Source organism: Strongylocentrotus purpuratus, unplaced genomic scaffold (assembly GCF_000002235.5).
Source record: "Strongylocentrotus purpuratus isolate Spur 01 unplaced genomic scaffold, Spur_5.0 spur5_scaffold_9, whole genome shotgun sequence".
Lineage (NCBI taxonomy): Eukaryota > Metazoa > Echinodermata > Echinoidea > Camarodonta > Strongylocentrotidae > Strongylocentrotus > Strongylocentrotus purpuratus.
In genome coordinates this window covers 34,461,010-34,482,328 of record NW_022145615.1, presented here as the reverse complement: position 1 = coordinate 34,482,328, position 21,319 = coordinate 34,461,010, and the positions used below count along the sequence as shown (strand labels likewise).

General features: G+C 35.6%; 2 protein-coding genes and 1 long non-coding RNA gene across 3 annotated transcripts in view; 2 read left to right on the top strand and 1 right to left on the bottom strand.

Annotated features, from left to right (window-relative positions):
• Nucleotides 1–21,319, bottom strand: part of LOC105445269 (major facilitator superfamily domain-containing protein 12-like) — a 54,563-nt gene that overhangs the window by 31,153 nt on the left and 2,091 nt on the right. The window contains exon 2 of the mRNA XM_030976538.1: nucleotides 7,059–7,997. The gene's annotated coding sequence lies outside the window, so the exon portion shown is untranslated. The remainder of the gene's footprint in view (nucleotides 1–7,058; nucleotides 7,998–21,319) is intronic.
• On the top strand, nucleotides 6–3,141 carry LOC115920571. Its single transcript, XR_004062405.1, has 2 exons — nucleotides 6–218; nucleotides 1,472–3,141. It is a non-coding gene; the product is annotated as an uncharacterized LOC115920571 (long non-coding RNA).
• On the top strand, nucleotides 6,956–8,759 carry LOC575859 (melatonin receptor type 1B-B-like). The gene is made up of 2 exons (XM_030976440.1): nucleotides 6,956–7,988; nucleotides 8,674–8,759. Exons 1-2 carry the CDS (start codon nucleotides 6,956–6,958, stop codon nucleotides 8,757–8,759), a joined length of 1,119 nt encoding a protein of 372 aa, XP_030832300.1.

Sequence of the window (21,319 nt, the reverse complement as noted above, 5' to 3'; positions counted from 1 at the left end):
CATAGAGATATATACTACTAAACACTAGAGGGCGTACTCGCTCAAATTGCTGCTCCGAGCTGGAGCGGTGGCCGCCATTACTAAGGAGGGCAGAAAAACGGACGACCCAACAAGATACTGTGCACAACATACGTGGACAAATTGAAGAAGCCAGGTTCGTGCGTTGCATTTGGATGTTCGAACCGAAGAAAGAAAGGGAACTGCATAATATTTCACAAGTAAGTTCTTCTTAATGTTATGTTGATTAATAAGGAGATTTTAGAGCTAAAAATGTAGTTTATGCAGATAATGCAGTGACTGTAGTCTGTACCCGGGTTGTCTCATGACAAGCCACGGCAGCTCCTGCAGCAGCGGAGCGCGCCAGTCCACGCCCGCCGGGCTGGGGCAGGCATGGGTTAAAGGTAAAGACCAGTAATGGTCATGCGATTGCATTGTGAAAGAAACGTTGTGGAATCGATCAGAAAAGGTTGATCATCTAGCATCTAGCATCTGCAAGGTTCTGGAATCATCAAAATGATAAGAAATTTGGCCCATTCTTCGTAAAGTTACAAGCACTATACACAGAAAGATGTATATGGGACTACCCTATCTCTCTCACACGACCATGAGAGAAATAAATTTACCAAATATATGAATTAGTAGGCGGTTTCCCGGCAAATTTTTTATCATCATGTATTAGTCAAAACATATTCTTTCACATGATTGGTAATGAGAGCTTCCATTTCATTTTTTGAAATTGGGGCGTTACCAATACTGGTCTTTACCTTTAAGGTTCTGGGGATGGTGATGGGAAAATTCTGCTGCGCTGGAGTCGCTCGCAACTCCAAGAGTCAGAGAGTCCAACTCGGAAATATAACTCCATGAGCTTGATTCTATTAAAGAAAAGTCTAGAAGAAAATGATATAATTAATTTGATCTTATCTAATTTCAAGATAAATTAAAAATCAAATGTCAGCTTCTTTATATTTTAACTAGACTAGACTAGAGCTAGATGATAGATCTAGACTCTAGATCTAAACTCTAGTCTCTAATTTCTAAAGCCTGAACAGCAAAGCCAGGTTAGACAGAAATAACCGTCTGATATGGGTCATTTCTTTAATAAAACTGACATTTGTTGACATTCCCCATAATATAATCAGAGGTCTAGTGGAGCCAGACGCAGTCTCAGTAGAACAACCGACAATATAGAGAGACTGAAGCTTTTGGTCTAAGCCAGGCTAGCCTGCCATATTTCACATCACAGGAGTTATCCAACTAGGCTAGGCAAGCCTAAAAATCCCACCGCACACTACACTATTTCTATCAAATTTGCTTATGACTTGCTGACATTATTATTATTTTATTTATTTGGCTGGAAGCTGCTTTCAGTTTCAGTCTTAAAAATCACATGAAATAGCATGAATAGTAGAACAATTGTCATGTTATGAGAAAAAACTCATTATTGTTTCCATTTGCTTTTATTGTAATGCAGGAATACACTCAAGAGAGGAAAGGATGTTACACACCACATCTCATTCCTAGAGCTGTGCCTACTGTCTTTCCTGGACATCCTCCCTATAAACAGACCCATGGCTCAAGACTCCCAGCAAAACCATGTACAACATCCGAAAGTGTTCCCGTGCCTCCAAAGAAACCCTATGACATTACAAAAGAACATGACTATTCTTTTTCTGTCTGAGTTGATTAGAAACTGAATATAACCAGACAGCAAGTGCAGGATGCCAAGAAACAGCTTCAAGTGGTGAAACAAGGTAAACAGGAGAGATGGAAAAACCAGGACTCTCTTGCAGGAAGTCCACGAAAGCAAGCTCATTAGCCAGGATCAGCTTGACCTACTTCAACACAACTTTGGAGAGAACGCATTTTCAGGAAAAAAAACCAAAACATAGAACTTCATTCGTACAAACTACAAAGACAGATCAGTCTTTTATATTTTGCCTCTTGTCTGCATAGCTTATCCACTGGATGATTGACTGTGAAGCCGTTTAAAACTGGAGAGAGCTTTCAATAATCTTTTAAAAAAACAGAACAATCTGAGACTTTTGTTCTGTGTAATGAAATAAAATTCTTGGGACACATTGTGACAGTTGCACAACCTAACCATAATTTTCTGTTTGTTAACTTTACACGAAGGCAAACTAAAGTGGAACTTAGAAGAGTTGATTAAATTAGGGGTTAAACAAAATGTACTTGAATTTTGAGTTGTTGTGAGGTACACTGTATTTGAATATTTACTCTATTAGCTTCATAATTGTACCTGCTGTATCTGATTCAGTTGCTATAATTTTTGCAAATTATTTGCACTCTACATGTGCTTTGATTCTGCAGGTACAGTATGGATAACCTGAGATAAACATGTAGACCTTTTTTTATAACATTGTCTGGATTGCTCTCAACCAAGTGATTTACATCATTAAAGATGAAAAGCAAGAAATTCACATCAAGTGAGCCCATTTTCAATAAACGAGAAGAATTCACAGATGTGTTGCAATTGAAAAGCTTGTGTAATGCACAGTTGCACACCATATACACACCCATAGATCGTTTTGTACATAGGTTTGAATTTTGTTCCAAAATGGAAAACTGCTTTTGAAGAGATTTGATAACAGAACAATTATGGAATAATGTCACTAGATGTCACTAGATGTAAACCCATAAGATTGTGCACTCTTTGGCTTGTTGTATCTACTGTGTACATTTGAGGGTAATCAGTTTCAAATTTATTATTATACCTGATGAATAATGATGTCAAAAGACCATGTTACTATGAGGTTTCACTGAATAGTGTAGTGCAGTATCCTGAGATGTAAGTCTCTTCAATTATAGTTCTTCATAGCAATACAGGTGACTTGGAATATATATGCTCAATTACTTTTTCTGGTTTGCATTTATTACTCGATGAAATGTCTTTGTATTATTAGTAAATGTAACGCGCCTGCGTGCGCTTGGAGCCAAGACTAGTTAATAAAGTGTTCGTTATCGCTGACATCTTGACACATAGACATTGGCCTCCTGACATTTATGTTTTGGGAGTTATTGTGGCGGTTTTGGGATGTGTAATGCTTGTCTTTGGTGGCGAATCAATTTGTCGTGGTTGTGTTGCCTATGATCCGTGACAGTAAATTTGGGGCTAAAATCTGAGGTGTTGTTTTTGCAATGTCTGTCCTTTCAATTGTGTTGTATTATTGCAGTATAATAAAATGTCAAAACTTAAATGCCTATGCTGTAGAATATCAACACACGTGTGCCGTGTGGTAATAAAAGGTTCATTTATTCATTTTTTTCCTTCAAATTGAATTATAAGTTTATTCTCTAAAACTGGTTGATGAAGAAAATAAGAAATACACTGTATCAAGGAGAATATTATTTATGGAGAAAAAAGGTGATGTGAATAAATAATTATTACATCAATGATCAGCTGTTTTTAAAGAATATTCATATATATTTATAGTGAACTGTAAAAAATTGAATTATTCTTTCAGACATATAGAAATTTTATAGAGATTAGGTGAAAGACATAAGGTGTGAATTTGATATAAAATGAGTGAGAGAAGAAGAAAAAGAATGTTTGGATGGATGGATGAATGATTGGATGAGTAAATAACATAATTTTTTTTAAATAAATGTGTACAATTCTTTCCTTTCCCCTCTTCCTATCTTCAGTATCGTCCTATATCTGCATTTCCATTATCTACCTATCCTTCTATGTTATATCTATCTATCCATCTATTTATGTGTCTAGCTATACCCATCTCTATCCCAAATCTATAAGTATCAATCTGTTTATAATAGCCATAAACATAAAATGAATATATAACCTTTAAAGCGTTTTAAATCAGTAAACCCTGGCTCTCATAATAACTGAATTAGAAAGACATTGACCCCCGGCATTGGCCCTGTAGCATAAAACTTTGGTTAATATCATGACATAAATATCAAATACAAGTCCCAAATGCTTGATTCTGATTGGTTGAAAGCCAAGTAATATTTGATGTCATAATATCGCAGTTTTATATTGACAAAGAGGAAGAAAAATTGAAGATACACTGAAATATAAATAGCTTTTTGTGTCCCTTTTACCTCACCATAACACCCGTAATTAATCTTGACCTACACCAGATACCATGACTGAGGCATGAGTAGGGTTCATGCATTATGCAAAATACCACAATTATAACGTTTCATACTCGAAAACCGATAAATCAACTCGAAAAATGAAGCTTCACATTGCTTATCAGTAGCACAGTTTCGAAGGGAACATCCGGGTATTTCTCGAAGTTGTGCCCTCCTTAGTAATGGCGGACCGCGCTCCATGCGCGCACAGAGCTTTGAACGGGCGCGTATGACGAGTCCGCACTCTAGCCTTATTAAGTATATATCTCTATGAGATCGACTATACTAGACGACTTTGCGAGAAGTTGGTCATGTGATTCAGGTCACGTGCATGACGAAGGTTTCATAGTCTTTGTACTAAGCGGTACCTTTAGTTCCTGTTACGTAATATATGATTGTGCATTTATTTGCCATTTTCAATTCCGCTGCGAAAAACGAGGAAATTAATCACCTTTTAAATAATTTTCAGGGAAAAAGTAACTTGAAACAGCTTTCATCCAGGTAATTTGGATAATTATATCACATGCGAATCACCCACTCATTTTGATTGCTCACTTCCTATAGCTCTCAGGCGTGAATGACTGAACCCCGATCGCGACGCGGGTTCTGCCCTCCTATAAATACTAATAATGATAATCAAAATAATTATAATTATTATAATACTAATGATAATAATGATAATAATAATAATAATAATAAGGGTTCTTTCTGATCCGTATTTGTTCCCCTTCATTGTTATGCTTTACTCCGAGATCGTTTTGAAAATCATTATTGATTTTTCTATAAATGCGTGGCTTTACTATGATCTATCAATTTCAGATAGTTTCAATCTATATGGCTACGCCTACGTGATTATATTGATGAACAGCGTAGCCAATCCAATCAATATAAATACTATAGTATTATAGTCTCAAACATCCCAACTTTCAAAGACATCGTTGCGGAGTGGAAAGACCCTTCTTTGGTTTCGCCATCTAGCCTAGCCTTCGATAACGAATCAACATGGTAATTTAAAAATGAACTGCAATTTGTAACTGATATCTATAAATGTATGATCTTATCATATTTTTAATGGCCAAGAATATCATTTTGTAATTCTGCATGTATATATATCTCTTCTTGTATAATGTGAACGATTTTATTTAATGAAGGAACCCTGTGGAAGGGGAAAAACATGAGGAAGGGGTACACCGGCTCGTCGATCCCTCGTTTTGACTGGCCACTTAGGTGACTGAGCCAGCCCCTCCTATTTTTCCTGTATACATTCCTTCTTTTAAGATTAACATTTGGAGAAGTCTACGGTGAAAACGAGAAGAAAAAAAATCAACCGGTTGTGACTAATCAGAAGCGGCTGTATAGGGAGGGGCCGTTCATCGTCCCATCTCCCCCTTTTCTTAACAGGTCACTGTACCCCTCCTTTTTTTCTCCCCCCATGTTTCTTTTTGTGCCCCGTTTGAAATTTAGAATCCGATTTCGGCATTCTGCCCCCTTTTACCAATTCATGGATCGACCCCTGTGACAAATTATCATTGACCCGTTTGGACTCCATGTGTATAGAGACTAGCTTGGCTCAACAATAATCTTTTAGGGAAATAATGCACCGTTGAGTTATTTCAATTCAATTTAACAGAGATGATGAAGATTTTTGTTCAACCAGGAAACTGTTTTTAAATGTTGGTAACTATATATTTGTTATAAATTATATTTATAGTAGAGAAATTACTCGAGTACCCTTAAAAACCAAATAGCCGATGGTCAATTTCTATGTTTGACTATTAAATATGATCTATTGATCTACTATTCAGTTTTAGTTTGTTGTAGATAAAATGTTGTTGATAAAGACAGTGTAAAAAAACACTGTTTTAGACATTAGAATAAGAAATATGCATGGATGGTTTGCTGCCAATAAACTAAAAATCGATGTATATCAAATCCATAAGAAAAAGAAAGAGTGAGGCGCGATGGCTCAGTGGTAGAGCTGCGGTCTCGTAACCGGGAGGTCCCCGGGTTCGAAACCTATTCAATGCGCTAGTGCCTTAACTACCAAGTCCATAATTTCGTTTATTCATTATTAATATTGTAGTGCATGTTGTTCTTCGGAGATTGCCAATTGGAAGTTAGGCTAAATCATTGATAAAGCGATTTCTGTATTCATACGCCGTGCTACTCACAACAGAGATATATTGGGTTAACCCATGAAGGTTTCATGAATCCAATGGCACTGTAATATTATATAATGTGAAATTAATACAATTTACAATTCAAGGATACCAGAAACCCTAGTTTCCCACAAAACGGAACTATATAATTTAGTTGCAAGTTGCTGATTATATATTCATCGCCCCCTTATCAAAACGGCTTTCCAAAATGATTAATTTAAAGTTCGACAATGATGTATAACTCAAGTTACTGTAATGAATTATTTATAATACAGCAAACATAAATACTTTCTTCTCATTGGTCTACCGGCGACCGGGTTGGGATAATAATTGCTTAACAAATTGGTGTTGGAAGAGCAAATAGATAATAGGAAAACTATTCATCAATATGAAACATTTATAGTAAATGAAGGTTTATTTGTTGCAACTAACCAATCATAATGTAGGGCTACATGTACTTGTCAATTAGGTATGAAGCGGAGAAGAGGAGGTGTCGATATAATAATATTAATCATCATCTTAACTGGTACTATGAAGCTCTTTCCTGATGATATAAAGCGCTGAATACCACCCTTCGTTCACAAGTCAATGCTTTAGTGTTTCATTGAGGTGACAAATCGCACGAAATCTGCAGCTTTTGAATCTGGTTCTGAAATTCTCAAATCAAATATTACGTTGAAATAATGGAAAACACGTCGCAGCTCCATGTTGATTACTTCACAATAGAAGCTACGGAGATAGATGGGACAGGTTTAGAAACGGGAACAGAAACTCACAGTGACATACCTTTCCATCATCGAGCTATTGTTGCATCAGTCTTGATTGGATTGACATTGATCGGTCTGTTCGGTAATACCCTCGTCATCATCGCCGTCGTCGTCACCAAGAAACTTCGTACGATCACTAACATACTGTTGGTCAATCTGGCTTTCGCTGATTTAGTAACGTGTCTCTGCATTCCATTCCAGGTGGTGGGTCTTCTAAGTCAAGCAGAAGGATATCCTCTACGTGATTTTGTCTGCGCAACGGTTGCAGGGGTCTTCATCACTTGTATTTGCTGTAGCTCCTCGACTCTAGCCCTCATCTCCATCGTGCGCTGGTATGTCATCACGAAGTTCGTCCGTGGTCAACGGGGCTTCCACTCTCCAAAGAAAATCGCTACATTAGTGGTGATCATCTGGATAGTGTCTGTGGCGTTGATGGTCGTACCTCCTGTTCTGGGAATCGGGACACTTGGCTATTCTCAATACTACAGCCTATGTTGTACAACAGACACAAACCCGCTTGACTATTATTATGTCACTATACAAGGAACTGTAGTTGCCGTTAACTTGACGTTAACCATAATGTTTTACATTCTTATCTGGCTCCATGTTTTGCAACACAATAAACACTTTCGAGACAAGTATGACATCAAGGAAGAGAACAGTTCACATGCAGCACAGAGCAAGGATTCATCTGTATCTCGAGAATCGTGTCCACCCATGATCCAATCTATTAAGCGAAAGGAAATCCAGATCACTAAGAATCTCTTTATGGTCGTATGTGTCTTTGTGTTCTGTTTCCTAGCAACCAGTATATATCTACTCATCCCCGGCACTAGCGTGTTCACATTCTACAGTATCATGTTATTATCGGCAAATAGCGTAGTCAATCCGATCATCTACGGACTCAAGCATCCTAACTTCCAAGAGGTCTTCCAGAGGACCTTTCGCTGTCATTGTTCTGAGGAGGGAAAGGGGGAGAGAGAGAGAGAGAAAGAAAACAGAAGAAACTGAAACTGTAAAATTTTATACAAACAGATTACATCGCCGATGAGTTGGCAATGTGCCTTCGAATACTTCGGGCGAAAATAGAACAGTACAAACAAAATAGTTCTATCTAAATTTGCTTTAAGAGAGAAAGGGAGATGATTTCTAACGAATAGAAATGATAGGGGATGTGTGAATTTCAATGAGAAAATTACAATTTCTGTTGCTCGAGACGGTCATGTTTAAGGTTCTAGATTGTTAAAAAGTTAAGAGCATCCGCCCCTAGCTGGACCGCCGACATGCATGGGCTCTGCCCCTGAGACCCGACAGGGGTAAGGCGGGCCCCTGGACCCCATCCGTAAAGATAGAAATGGTTACCCTGGACCTATTCCAAGACAACCCTTTGTCCTACAGAACGGTCCTTAAGAGAATTGGTGTGTGTGTGTGTGTGTGTGTGTGTGCGGGTGTGTGTGTGTGTGTGTGTGTGCGCGCGCGCGCGTGTGTGTGTGTGTGTTAGAGAGAGAGAGAGAGAGAGATCTGATTTCCAACGAAATAAAACAATAGGAACAGAGTATATTTCAAGGCATATGTTATATTTCCTATCGCTCAAGACGGCTATCTTGAAGTTTCTGAATTTCTGAAACTCGAAGGCGTCTGGGTCTACGCCCCTTGGACCATCGTCAGGGGCTCTAAGACGGCCCCTGGACCCGATCAAAGACAACCCATTGTTCTATAGAAGAGAGTGTAACTGTGTTTACGTGAGAGAGAGAGAGAGAGAGAGAGAGAGAGAGAGAGCATTGATTTCCAACAAAATAAAGCAAAAGGGGCAGTCCAAATTCCAATGGATAGGATAGAGTATATTGTTTAAGACGACTATCTTGAAGATTATGAATTAATAAAACTCGAGAGCATCCGATAATGTAACCGTATGTATGCATATGCCTTTGTGAAGTGCCTCGATACGAGTTATTTAATTCATCCATAACAAATTAAAATGTATCTCAATAGTCAGAATTCAAATTGCATACATTAGTTATTGCCAGGTAGGACAAACATTATGGCTTGCGCTACCTAACAACACGTAGTATTTATATGCAATTTCCATTCTAAATATTGAAATACAATTATTCGTAACAGGTGAATGAAATGATTCGTATCGATGCTCTTAAATGTAAAATTTGGTTACGAAAATGGTCTATTAAAGATGATGTTATGAATCCTTTTTACATTTTACTTGTTCATATTCTAATAATTCACCCGGCACAACTTATGTTAACCGAGTTGATTCCGGTTGTTAGTATTCTTATCTGTATTTATTAAGTTAAACTATAACACTCTTACTAATTCTTAAACACGTACAATTCTACCCAAAGACAAACCAATACAAACACACACAGTCACCCGCGCACACGCACACACAATTACATGAAATACCTGACTCGTATTCTTTTCTTTTACGAATTGCTCAATAACAGTGACTTTATACATGTATCTCCTTTTACGTGTTCAGAATCGGGCTTTCCCTTATGGTATCATCTTAATTATTCCAAACTTCTGGGCCCTTATAGAAATAAGAAAATTTGAAGGTATATGTTCCTACTTGGGATAAATGATATCTTTGAGAAATCTTTGTATTATAATTGTGAAAATTGAAATTGAACTGAAAATATTTAGAAATTTGAATTAAAATTTGATTCTTGAAACAAAGAAACATAAAACTGCGACATTATAAAAAAAAATTCATGAAATATATTCAAGATCTTTCATTGAGAAAAGAGTGGCTTTGAGTGGGCACGATAACTATTGGGGTACTTATTAATGATGCCAAAAACATTTTTTTGCAATAATTTTTATCTGGTTATGTAAATAATCTGTTTATGTATAAATTAGTAGAATTTAAAAGCTATATCAAGAAGTTGATGTTTGTTAAACCTTGTTTAACTTAGTCAAACGGTATATGAAGGGCACTTGTATAAGACGGACCAAGTTAAAACTTGTATAACTTAGTCAAACGGTATATAAAGGGCACTCGTATAAGACGGGCCAAGTCGAACCTTGTATAACTTAGTCAAACAGTAGATAAAGACGGACCAAGTTAAACCTTGTATAACTTAGTCAAATGGTATATGAAGGGCCTCGTTTAAGACGGACCAAGTTAAACCTTGTATAACTTAGTCAAACGGTATACGAAGGGCACCCGTATAAGACGGACCAAGTTAAATCTAGTATAACTTAGTCAAACGGTATATGAAGGGCACTTGTATAAGACGGACCAACTTAAACCTTGTATAACTTATTCGAATGCTATATGAAGGGCACTCGTATAAGACGGACCAGGATGAACCTTGTATAACTTGGTCAAACGGTAGATAAAGGGCACTCGTATAAGACGGACCAAGTTAAACCTTGTATAACTTAGTCAAATGGTATATGAAGGGCACTCGAATAAGACGGAGCAAGTTGAACCTTGTATAATTTAGTCAATTGGTATATGAAGGGCAAGTTGTTTAGCTTTTAGTTCTGTAGTAATTACTGCAACTCAGTAGCATAATGAATAAAAAAAAAATAAACAAAATTAATCAAATTTCATATTGACATGATTTTTGTTTGTTCATTTAGTTACAGAATACATCGCATCACACAATACCACCCGACATAGCAATGGTTATACTTTGAAAGGTTTGGGAGGTGTTATAAAGCATGATGCTATTATGTGATCCTTGGTATGAAAAACACATAATCCTGTGAAATGCTGTGCTTATTTCAGATGGCTATAATGTCACAAAATGCGCAAGAGGATTTTTTAGAGTACTTTTGTGGGGCTGTGCAGGTTGCAGACAGAAAGGAAAAATGATTTACAATATATCATGATACATTATGTAGAGGAAAAGGGTTGAGTATGTTGATGTATAGAGTATAGACCCATACTCATATACAGATGTTTTTTTAATAGTTGCAAAATGATATTAGTGACAATGTATCTGAATATTGTATCTGTATGATTACTGTATCTGAGTGGATTGCATCTGATCATTGTGTTGGCATTTTTTTTATTTGTTGGGGTATTATGTTGTACTTTCTTGATTTGTGTGCGCCTTGCAAATATGTGCGCTATGCAATTCTGAACTTCTAATTCTCAATATGCATTTGAGCCCCAATGCCTCATATAACATAAACTCAATCCCAACTTTAAATACATCTAAACAGATATACAAAAAATTACGTTTTTATGTGAATAGAATGTTATTATTCGTATATATATGCAATGAGGTGTACGGTGTGAAGTGTTAGATAAAGGTGACATTCTATATTATATTCATGAGGGACCAGCAGCACATAATACTTTAATGTTCTTTTTTGCCGGTTTCCTCATTCGTCTATATAACTTTGTGTATGTTTATCTTTCGTTATGTTGGTTATATGTTCTTAACTTATCTGTAAATATCAATGTTATAATTATGTATGTTTTTGAATAACGAATAGAAAAAATGAAATGAAATTACAAAAAGAAAAGCTGTCTTTTATCTCTTATTTCTTCTCCGTTCTTTTTATTCATGGACAAAAAATAGAGCATACAGGGCCAGCCATTATTTCACTATGATTTGATTCTAAACCATCACACCTTGTGTGCATTAATTCAACACTTTACACAGCTGTAGAATAAGGTTTGATACATTGCCCTCATAAAAAAAGGACAAATCGATGATGTTGGTAGCATGCTAGACTACAGCAATATTTCACAAGTAAAACACTTCTTTACAAGTAAAACAAAAAAGATGAAATCATATAAAAGCCTTTGATAATATTACAAGCAAAGTGATGGTTAGGGGTTTATGACTATACAAAAATAATGATGACCTGAAATAAAGATAATGTCCTTGCAGATAAAACCAAAACCATACAATTTGTTTGTTTGTATCTCCCTAGGTTATAAGGGAATGTTAGATCATAAGGGAATGTTAGATCATAAATTTAGACTCATTGGATAACACAACGATACAAATATTTTAATCCAGAACATAATTAATGATAGTTTTGATATGCAAGCAAGCCAAATTAAGTTCAACAAAATTGCTAATAAGAGTCCATAAATATCACAGGAATCGATTGACGGGATTTACACATCATTAAATATTCATAGGAAGGTATGATTACAGTGTGGAAGTGACATTACTATGGGGTTTTTCCTTTTTTCCTTTTATCAAGGGCAAACCAGTATTTCAGGAGAGAGAAGGAAAGATTTTTTTACAATTCAAGAAAATACTTGAAACACATTAGAGTAAATATGATATTTTTTCAATAATAGTATGAATTTTAATTCAGTACTAAGTAGTTACATATTGTAGTATTTTATATATACATACATTTATATCTGATTTCATGATTATTGAATTCGATAAAGCCTTTGGCTTTTTAAATAGTATTCTCATAGATTTCACGTATATTTTCAAACAAGTATCAATTTGACACCCAAACCTCATATTTAAAATAAAGGATTTGGAGAAGATCCGAGATCGTTTTGAAAAACATTATTAATTTTTCTATAAATGCGTGGCTTTAATCTATCAATTTAAAATAGTTTAAATCTATATGGCAGCCTCTAGACACCGACAAATTCGAGCGAGAAATCCTGCACGCTATTAAAATATAACTTCCATAATTCCATTTCATTGGTTTAAGGTTTGAAAGTTAAAACTCAATATTGTGTGAAAGTTATAACAAAAAAGATAATCTTTATTTTATAATAATAATAATAACTAGACTTTAATTCGTCACTTAGACGAATTAGGTGATACGTATGATAATGGTTTACATAACGAATAATGCATTACACGATATATTATTTTGCTTCTCCCATTCATATGCTTCTCCCATTATGATCTATTCATATGTCAAGATTAAATTGTGTCTCCTTGATCATCATGGATCTAGGGAAGATAGATTGAAACAATATATGACCTTTGACCCTGTGCAGTAACCAGTTACACATTTGACTCTAATTTACATCATGAAGAACACCTTTTGACGATTTTATCTTATTCAAAGAAATGAAAATGTAATTGATAAATGATTAGCATCATTATGATAATGATGATCGTGATGATCATGATCATGATCATGAGCACGATCATGACATCTTATTGAAAAAATGAGGGTTGATTTAGATAGCATATAGTCTCAGCTACAACATACTCAAAAATCAACAAAATCCAAGCCGAAATAACGGCGATATTGCTCGCCAAAGACAGGAATGTAGACTCCAGATTTGAGAAAAAGTCATTTCCCATAGGGATTACACGCAAAAAGTAATGGATTAAGTGAAAATAGGGTAATAATAAAGTAAAAAGGGTTATTTATGACATTATTTGCGAATCTACGTGTTTAAATAATCAAAGGAGATGGTACAGTGAAGGTCAAAAGGAAAAAAAAGTGAAAAAAAAGTGTTGGAGACACCCGGACTCGAACCAGGGATCTCGAGGTTGGAAGTCAAGTGCGTTACCGATATACCAAAACATCTCCCATAGCGATTACACGTAAACGGGAAATGGAATTCAGAAATCCCACTTTGCAAGTGAAATATGAGCATGATCCCGGCATCTAATCGAAAAATAAAGGGCACACTTTTGATAGCTCATTGTCTCAGCTACAACATATCCGAAGCTCAGCGAAGACGAAGCTAAAACAACGGAGATTTTGATCGCGAAAGACAGGAGTGTAGAATCCAGTTTTGAGAAAAAGTCATGTCCCATAGAGAATACACGCAAAATGCGAACAATTGACATGCCTCCTTTAATTGCAAAAATACACCATGATACTTTTGTCAAAAATAAAAATTGTGAATATTACATTTGTAGAAAATTGTCTCAGCTAGAACTTATCAAAATTAAAAAAAGAAAATTAATCCATATTTACAGAGATACAATCAATTTTCCAAAAATATGCTGACGTCATAATATGCAAATTAAAAATTTGAGTTTGGAGGCCATTATGATGACGTCATGAGTTAATTGAGGATCAAATGAGACATGAAATCATATCTCCGACTCATAATCTATCCAAATATGAAAAAATATTAGGAGTTTCTATCTATTCTAAAGAGTTACAATGACTTTTATATAGGCATGTTTTTGCCCATGTATTGTAGATAAAGATAACGCAAATCCACGCGTGCTGTCAACTTTGACGGACGCTCATTGCGTTAATAAAAGGTGAACAAGTTATCAAAATGCTTGGAAAAATGTACCAAATATAATGACAGAAAAAATTCGGCGATTCTATATTGCTAAATGCCAGTACGCGCGAAAACGCGCGCGCATGCGCGTGTGCGTAATTTTTTTATCAAATGCTCCATATGGCCTGAAACGGATGTAAAAAAAAATTGGGATGATTTGGAGCATTTTAATTTTTTTCGCGCGCGTAAACGCGCGGACATAAGCGTACGCGCATTTTTGCGCGCATTTATTGACTTGAAATTGACCGGACGGATATTGAGTTTAATCATGATAAATATGAATGAAAAATGGCTTTCCTTTATGAAGATATGATCATAAGTTGATTTTCACAAAATGGCGCCTGGATGACGTCACGATGACCTTGACTGTCTGAAAAGTCACACAGTTCTAAGTTAGACTAAGATCTATCATCATTGAAAGTTTCATGATAATGGCTTTATTCAGTCTTGAGATATCCTGCGAACAAATTCGAGGAAGAATAATAAAAATAAATAATAACTAGACTTTAATTCGTCACTTAGACGAATTAGGTGATACGTATGATAATGGTCTACATAACGAATAATGCATTACACGATATATTTTTTTGTAAAATGCTTCTCCAATTCATATGCTTCTCCCATTATGATCTAGTCATATGTCAAGATTAAATTGTGTCTCCTTGATCATCATGGATCTAGGGAAGATAGATTGAAACAATATATGACCTTTGACCCTGTGCAGTAACCAGTTACACATTTGACTCTAATTTACATCATGAAGAACACCTTTTGACGATTTTTATTTTATTCAAAGAAATGAAAATGTAACTGATAAATGATTATCATCATTATGATAATAAATGATCATGATCATAAGCGCGATCATGACATCTTAATGAAAAAATGAGGGTTGATTTAGATAGCATATAGTCTCAGCTACAACATACTAAAAAATCAACAAAATCCAAGCCGAAATAACGGCGATATTGCTCGCAAAAGACAGGAATGTAGACTCCAGATTTGAGAAAAAGTCATCTCCCATAGGGATTACACGCAAAAAGTAATGGATTAAGTAAAAATAGGGTAATAATAAAGTAAAAAGCGTTATTTATGACATTATTTGCGAATCTACGTGTTTAAATAATCAAAGGAGATGGTACAGTGAAGGTCAAAAGGAAAAAAAAGTGAGAAAAAAAAAGTGTTGGAGACACCCGGACTCGAACCAGGGATCTCGAGGTTTGAAGTCAAGTGCGTTACCGATATACCAAAACATCTCCCATAGCGATTACACGTAAACGGGAAATGGAATTCAGAAATCCTACTTTGCAATTGAAATATGAGCATAATTCTGGCATCTAATCGAAAAATAAAGTACACACTTTTGATAGCTCATTGTCCCAGCTACAACATATCCAAAGCTCAGCGAAAACAAAGCTAAAACAACGGAGATTTTGCTCGCGAAAGACAGGAGTGTAGAATCCAGTTTTCAGAAAAAGTCATGTCCCATAGAGAATACACGCAAAATGCGAAAAATTGACATGCCTCATTTAATCGCAAAAATACACCATGATACTTTTGTCAAAAATAAAAATTGTGAATATTACATTTGTAGAAAATTGTCTCAGCTAGAACATATCAAAATTAAAAAGAAAATTGATCCATATTTACAGAGATACAATCAATTTTCCAAAAATATGCTGACGTCATAATATGCAAATTAAAATTTTGAGTTTGGAGGCCATTATGATGACGTCATGAGTTAATTGAGGATAAAATGAGACATGAAATCATATTTCCGACTCATAATCTATATAAATATGAAAAAATATTAGGAGTTTCTATCTATTCTAAAGAGTTACAATGAATTTTATATAGGCATGTTTTTGCCCATGTATTGTGGATAAAGATTACGCAAATCCGCGCGTGCTGTCAACTTTGACGGACGCTCATTGCGTTAATAAAAGGTGAACAAATTATCAAAATGCTTGGAAAAATGTACCGAATATGATGACAGAAAAAAAATCGGCGATTCTATGTTGCAAAATGCCAGTACGCGCGAAAACGCGCGCGCATGCGCGTGTGCGTAATTTTTTATCAAATGCTCCATATGGCCTGAAACGTATGCCAAAAAAATTTGGGATGATTTGGAGCATTTTAAATTTTTGCGCGCGCGTAAACGCCCGAACGAACGCGCACGCGCGCATTTGCGCTTTTTTTTTTTTACCTCAACTTGACCGGACGGATATTTATCTTAATCGTGATAATTATGAATGAGAAATATTTTTCCGTTATGAAGATATGATCATTAGTTGGTTTTCACAAAATGGCGCCTGGATGACGTCACGATAATTTTGAGTCTTTGAAAAGTCATGCAGTTCTAAGTTAGACTAACATCTATCATCATTGAAAGTTTCATGACAATGGCTTTTGCCATTCTTGAGAAATCCTGCGAACAAAATTGAGGAAGAATAATAACTAGACTTTAATTCGTCACTTTGACGAATTAGGTGATACGTGCTATTTTGTTATCATGAAAGTGTGCCGATGATGATCTAATGATAGTGATCATAAATACGATAAAGACCATGATTAAGAGTGGTATAGCGCCCCCTTCAGGTATTCGATAGAGATTTGTAGAATCAGGATTTCAGAAAAAGTCGCCTAACACGCTAACTAAGAAAATTCTGACATGTCGCCTTTAATTGAAATTTTCACTAAGATGATGTCATCAAAATGATAAATGATGTACGTCAATATTGAAGATAATTTATTAGCTACACCGTATCAAAATTTGGGAGAACATAGAGTACTCATAAGCTAGATAGTGCTCAAAGATCAATGTCATGAATATTCATGATGTGAACAAAATTCACCTTCCATAGACATAACACGCAAATTAAGAAAATTCTGACATGTGGCCTTTAATTGAATTTTGTACTATGATGACATCAATTAAATGAAAATTGGTGTAAACTGATCTCAAAGACGATTGCCTCGACTACAACATATTAAAATCTAGAAGAGAATCGATGAATATTAAGAGAAATACACTAAATTTCCCATAAACATAATGACGTCATAATATGCATTTTTGTATTTTTGACTTCCAAGGCCATTATGATGACGTCAAGATGTACTTAATGGCCAAATGAGATATGAAATCATACCTTCGACTCATACTCTATCTAAATATGAAAAAAAAATTGGCAATCCTTATTCATCCCAATGGACTTTTTATAGGCATGTTTTTGCCCGTATATGCTATGTATTACAAAAATCGCGAGTGCGGACGGTTATCTTGAACGGACGCTCATTCCGTTATTAATAGTGATAAAGAGATAAACTTGGTATCAAATTGTTCGGAAAATTATGAGGAATATCCTGTCAAAAGTTTTTGCGGAGGAATTATTTTTCGTTCGGCCGTGACGAACGAAAACGCGCAAAAATGCGTGTTTTGCGCGATTTTTTATGAATGCTTATAATGGCCTGAAACGTATGCAAAAAAAAATTAAGACGATTTTGAGCAATATAAAATTTTACGCGCGCATTAACGCGCGCACGTACGCGTACGCGCATTTTTGAACGCATTTATTGACCTGAAATTGACGGGACAGATATTGACCTTGATCGTGATAAATATGAATGAGAAATGGCTTTCTGTTATGAAGATATGATCATGAGTTGATTTTCACAAAATGGCGCCTGGATGACGTCACGATGACTTTGAGTCTTTGAAAAGTCACACAGTTCTAAGTTAGACTAAGATCTATCATCATTGAAAGATTCATGATTATGGCTTTTTTCATTCTTGAGATATCCTGCGAACAAATTCATGGCAGAATAATAAAAATAATAAAGAAAATCTTGACGAAATCAAAAGGTGATACGTTTACGTACGTATCACCTAATAATTTCTTCTATACAGACACAAAATAAATACTAGACTTTAATTCGTCACTTAGACGAATTAGGTGATACGTATGATAATGGTTTACATAACGAATAATGCATTACACGATATATTATTTTGCTTCTCCCATTCATATGCTTCTCCCATTATGATCTATTCATATGTCAAGATTAAATTGTGTCTCCTTGATCATCATGAATCTAGGGAAGATAGATTGAAACAATATATGACCTTTGACCCTGTGCAGTAACCAGTTACACATTTGACTCTAATTTACATCATGAAGAACACCTTTTGACGATTTTATCTTATTCAAAGAAATGAAAATGTAATTGATAAATGATTAGCATCATTATGATAATGATGATCGTGATGATCATGATCATGATCATGAGCGCGATCATGACATCTTATTGAAAAAATGAGGGTTGATTTAGATAGCATATAATCTCAGCTACAACATACTCAAAAATCAACAAAATCCAAGCCGAAATAACGGCGATATTGCTCGCAAAAGACAGGAATGTAGACTCCAGATTTGAGAAAAAGTCATTTCCCATAGGGATTACACGCAAAAAGTAATGGATTAAGTGAAAATAGGGTAATAATAAAGTAAAAAGGGGTATTTATGACATTATTTGCGAATCTACGTGTTTAAATAATCAAAGGAGATGGTACAGTGAAGGTCAAAAGGAAAAAAAAGTGAAAAAAAAGTGTTGGAGACACCCGGACTCGAACCAGGGATCTCGAGGTTGGAAGTCAAGTGCGTTACCGATATACCAAAACATCTCCCATAGCGATTACACGTAAACAGGAAATGGAATTCAGAAATCCTACTTTGCAAGTGAAATATGAGCATGATCCTGGCATCTAATCGAAAAATAAAGGGGACACTTTTGATAGCTCATTGTCTCAGCTACAACATATCCGAAGCTCAGCGAAAACAAAGCTAAAACAACGGAGATTTTGCTCGCGAAAGACAGGAGTGTAGAATCCAGTTTTGAGAAAAAGTCATGTCCCATAGAGAATACACGCAAAATGCGAAAAATTGACATGCCTCCTTTAATCGCAAAAATACACCATGATACTTTTGTCAAAAATAAAAATTGTGAACATTACATTTGTAGAAAATTGTCTCAGCTAGAACATATCAAAATTAAAAAGAAAATTGATCCATATTTACAGAGATACAATCAATTTTCCAAAAATATGCTGACGTCATAATATGCAAATTAAAATTTTGAGTTTGGAGGCCATTATGATGACGTCATGAGTTAATTGAGGATGAAATGAGACATGAAATCATATCTCCGACTCATAATCTATCCAAATATGACAAAATATTAGGAGTTTCTATCTATTCTAAAGAGTTACAATGAATTTTATATAGGCATGTTTTTTGCCCATGTATTGTGGATAAAGATAACGCAAATCCGCGCGTGCAGTCAACTTTGACGAAGGCTCATTGCGTTAATAAAAGGTGAACAAATTATCAAAATGCTTGGAAAAATGTACCGAATATGATGACAGAAAAAAATCGGCGATTCTATGTTGCAAAATGCCAGTACGCGCGAAAACGCGCGCGCATGCGCGTGTGCGTAATTTTTTTATCAAATGCTCCATATGGCCTGAAACGTATGCAAAAAAAATTTGGGATGATTTAGAGCATTTTTAATTTTTGCGCGCGCGTAAACGCGCGGACGAGCGCGCACGCGCGCATTTACGCACGTTTATTGACCTCAACTTGACCGGACGGATATTGATCTTAATCATGATAAATATGAATGAAAAATTATTATTCGTTATAAAGATATGATCATTAGTTGATTTTCACAAAATGGCGCCTGGATGACGTCACGATGACTTTGAGTCTTTGAAAAGTCACGCAGTTCTAAGTTAGACTAAGATCTATCATCATTGAAAGATTCATAACAATGGCTTCGTTCAGTCTTGAGATATCCTGCGAACAAATTCGAGGAAGAATAATAATAAATAAATAATAATAAAAATCTTGACGAAATCAAAAGGTGATACGTCTACGTACGTATCACCTAATAATAATAATAATAATAAAGAAAAATCTTGACGAAATCAAAAGGTGATACGTTGACTTCGTTACGTATCACCTAATAAAAGATAGATTTATTGAGCGCATAATAAACTGAAGTTTCTCTATGCGCTTTACAAAGTAAAAAACAATCAAGTACAAGTATATTTAAATAGTTACAAATTAAGAACGAAATATAAAGACCTTAAACTAAAGACATGTAGCTAAGAGAATTCATTGCGGGCAAAGTTAATACAAATAGCAAATACCTATGACAAATCAATTAGAGTAGCATATTCAATTATAATACATAGATGAAAAGTAATGTCAAAAATTACAAACGAAACAGGTAAGTTTTAAGAAGGGTTTTGAAAGTCTGTCGTGTGGGAGCTTGACGGTTATGCAGAGGGAGCGAATTCCAGAGAGTTGGGGCAGCCACTTCAAAAGCCCTGTTGTCGTAGAAATGAGTTGAGTGACGAGGAACTTGCAGGAGGTGCTGGGCTGAAGATCTGAGTGTGCGTGCAGGAACATAAGGTGAAATCATATCTGAGATGTAGGCAGGACTCATGTCGTTCTGGGCTTTGAAAGTGATGAGCAGAATTTTGAAGATTATTCTCTTTTCGATTGGGAGCCAGTGAAGATCATGAAGAAGGTGTGAAGTATCGGGTATGCGTGGGGCTCTTGGGATGATTCTAGCTGCAGCATTTTGTAGGGTTTGGAGCTTGCGAATCTTATTCTTAGGGAGACCATACAGTAGACTGTTACAGAAATCCAGTCTGCTCATGACGAAGGACCAGGGGCGTACGCAGGGGGGGGGGGGTTGGGGGTTCAAACCCCCCCTTTGGTATTTTTATGTGTGTAAACCCCCCTAAAAAAAAACTAAACCCCCCCTTTGTTTTTTTTGTTTTGTTTTGTTTTTGTTTTTTTTAATTAAAAAAAAAAAAAAAAAAAAAAAAATTATGCCCACGGCTAACGTAAAGTGACCTTACCCCCCCCCCCCCCTCCCCAACGAAAAAAAAAGTCAAATTTTCAAATTTCGAGACCAAAAAAAAAAAAAAAGTAGACTGTTACAGAAATCCAGTCTGCTCATGACGAAGGACCAGGGGCGTACGCAGGGGGGGGGGG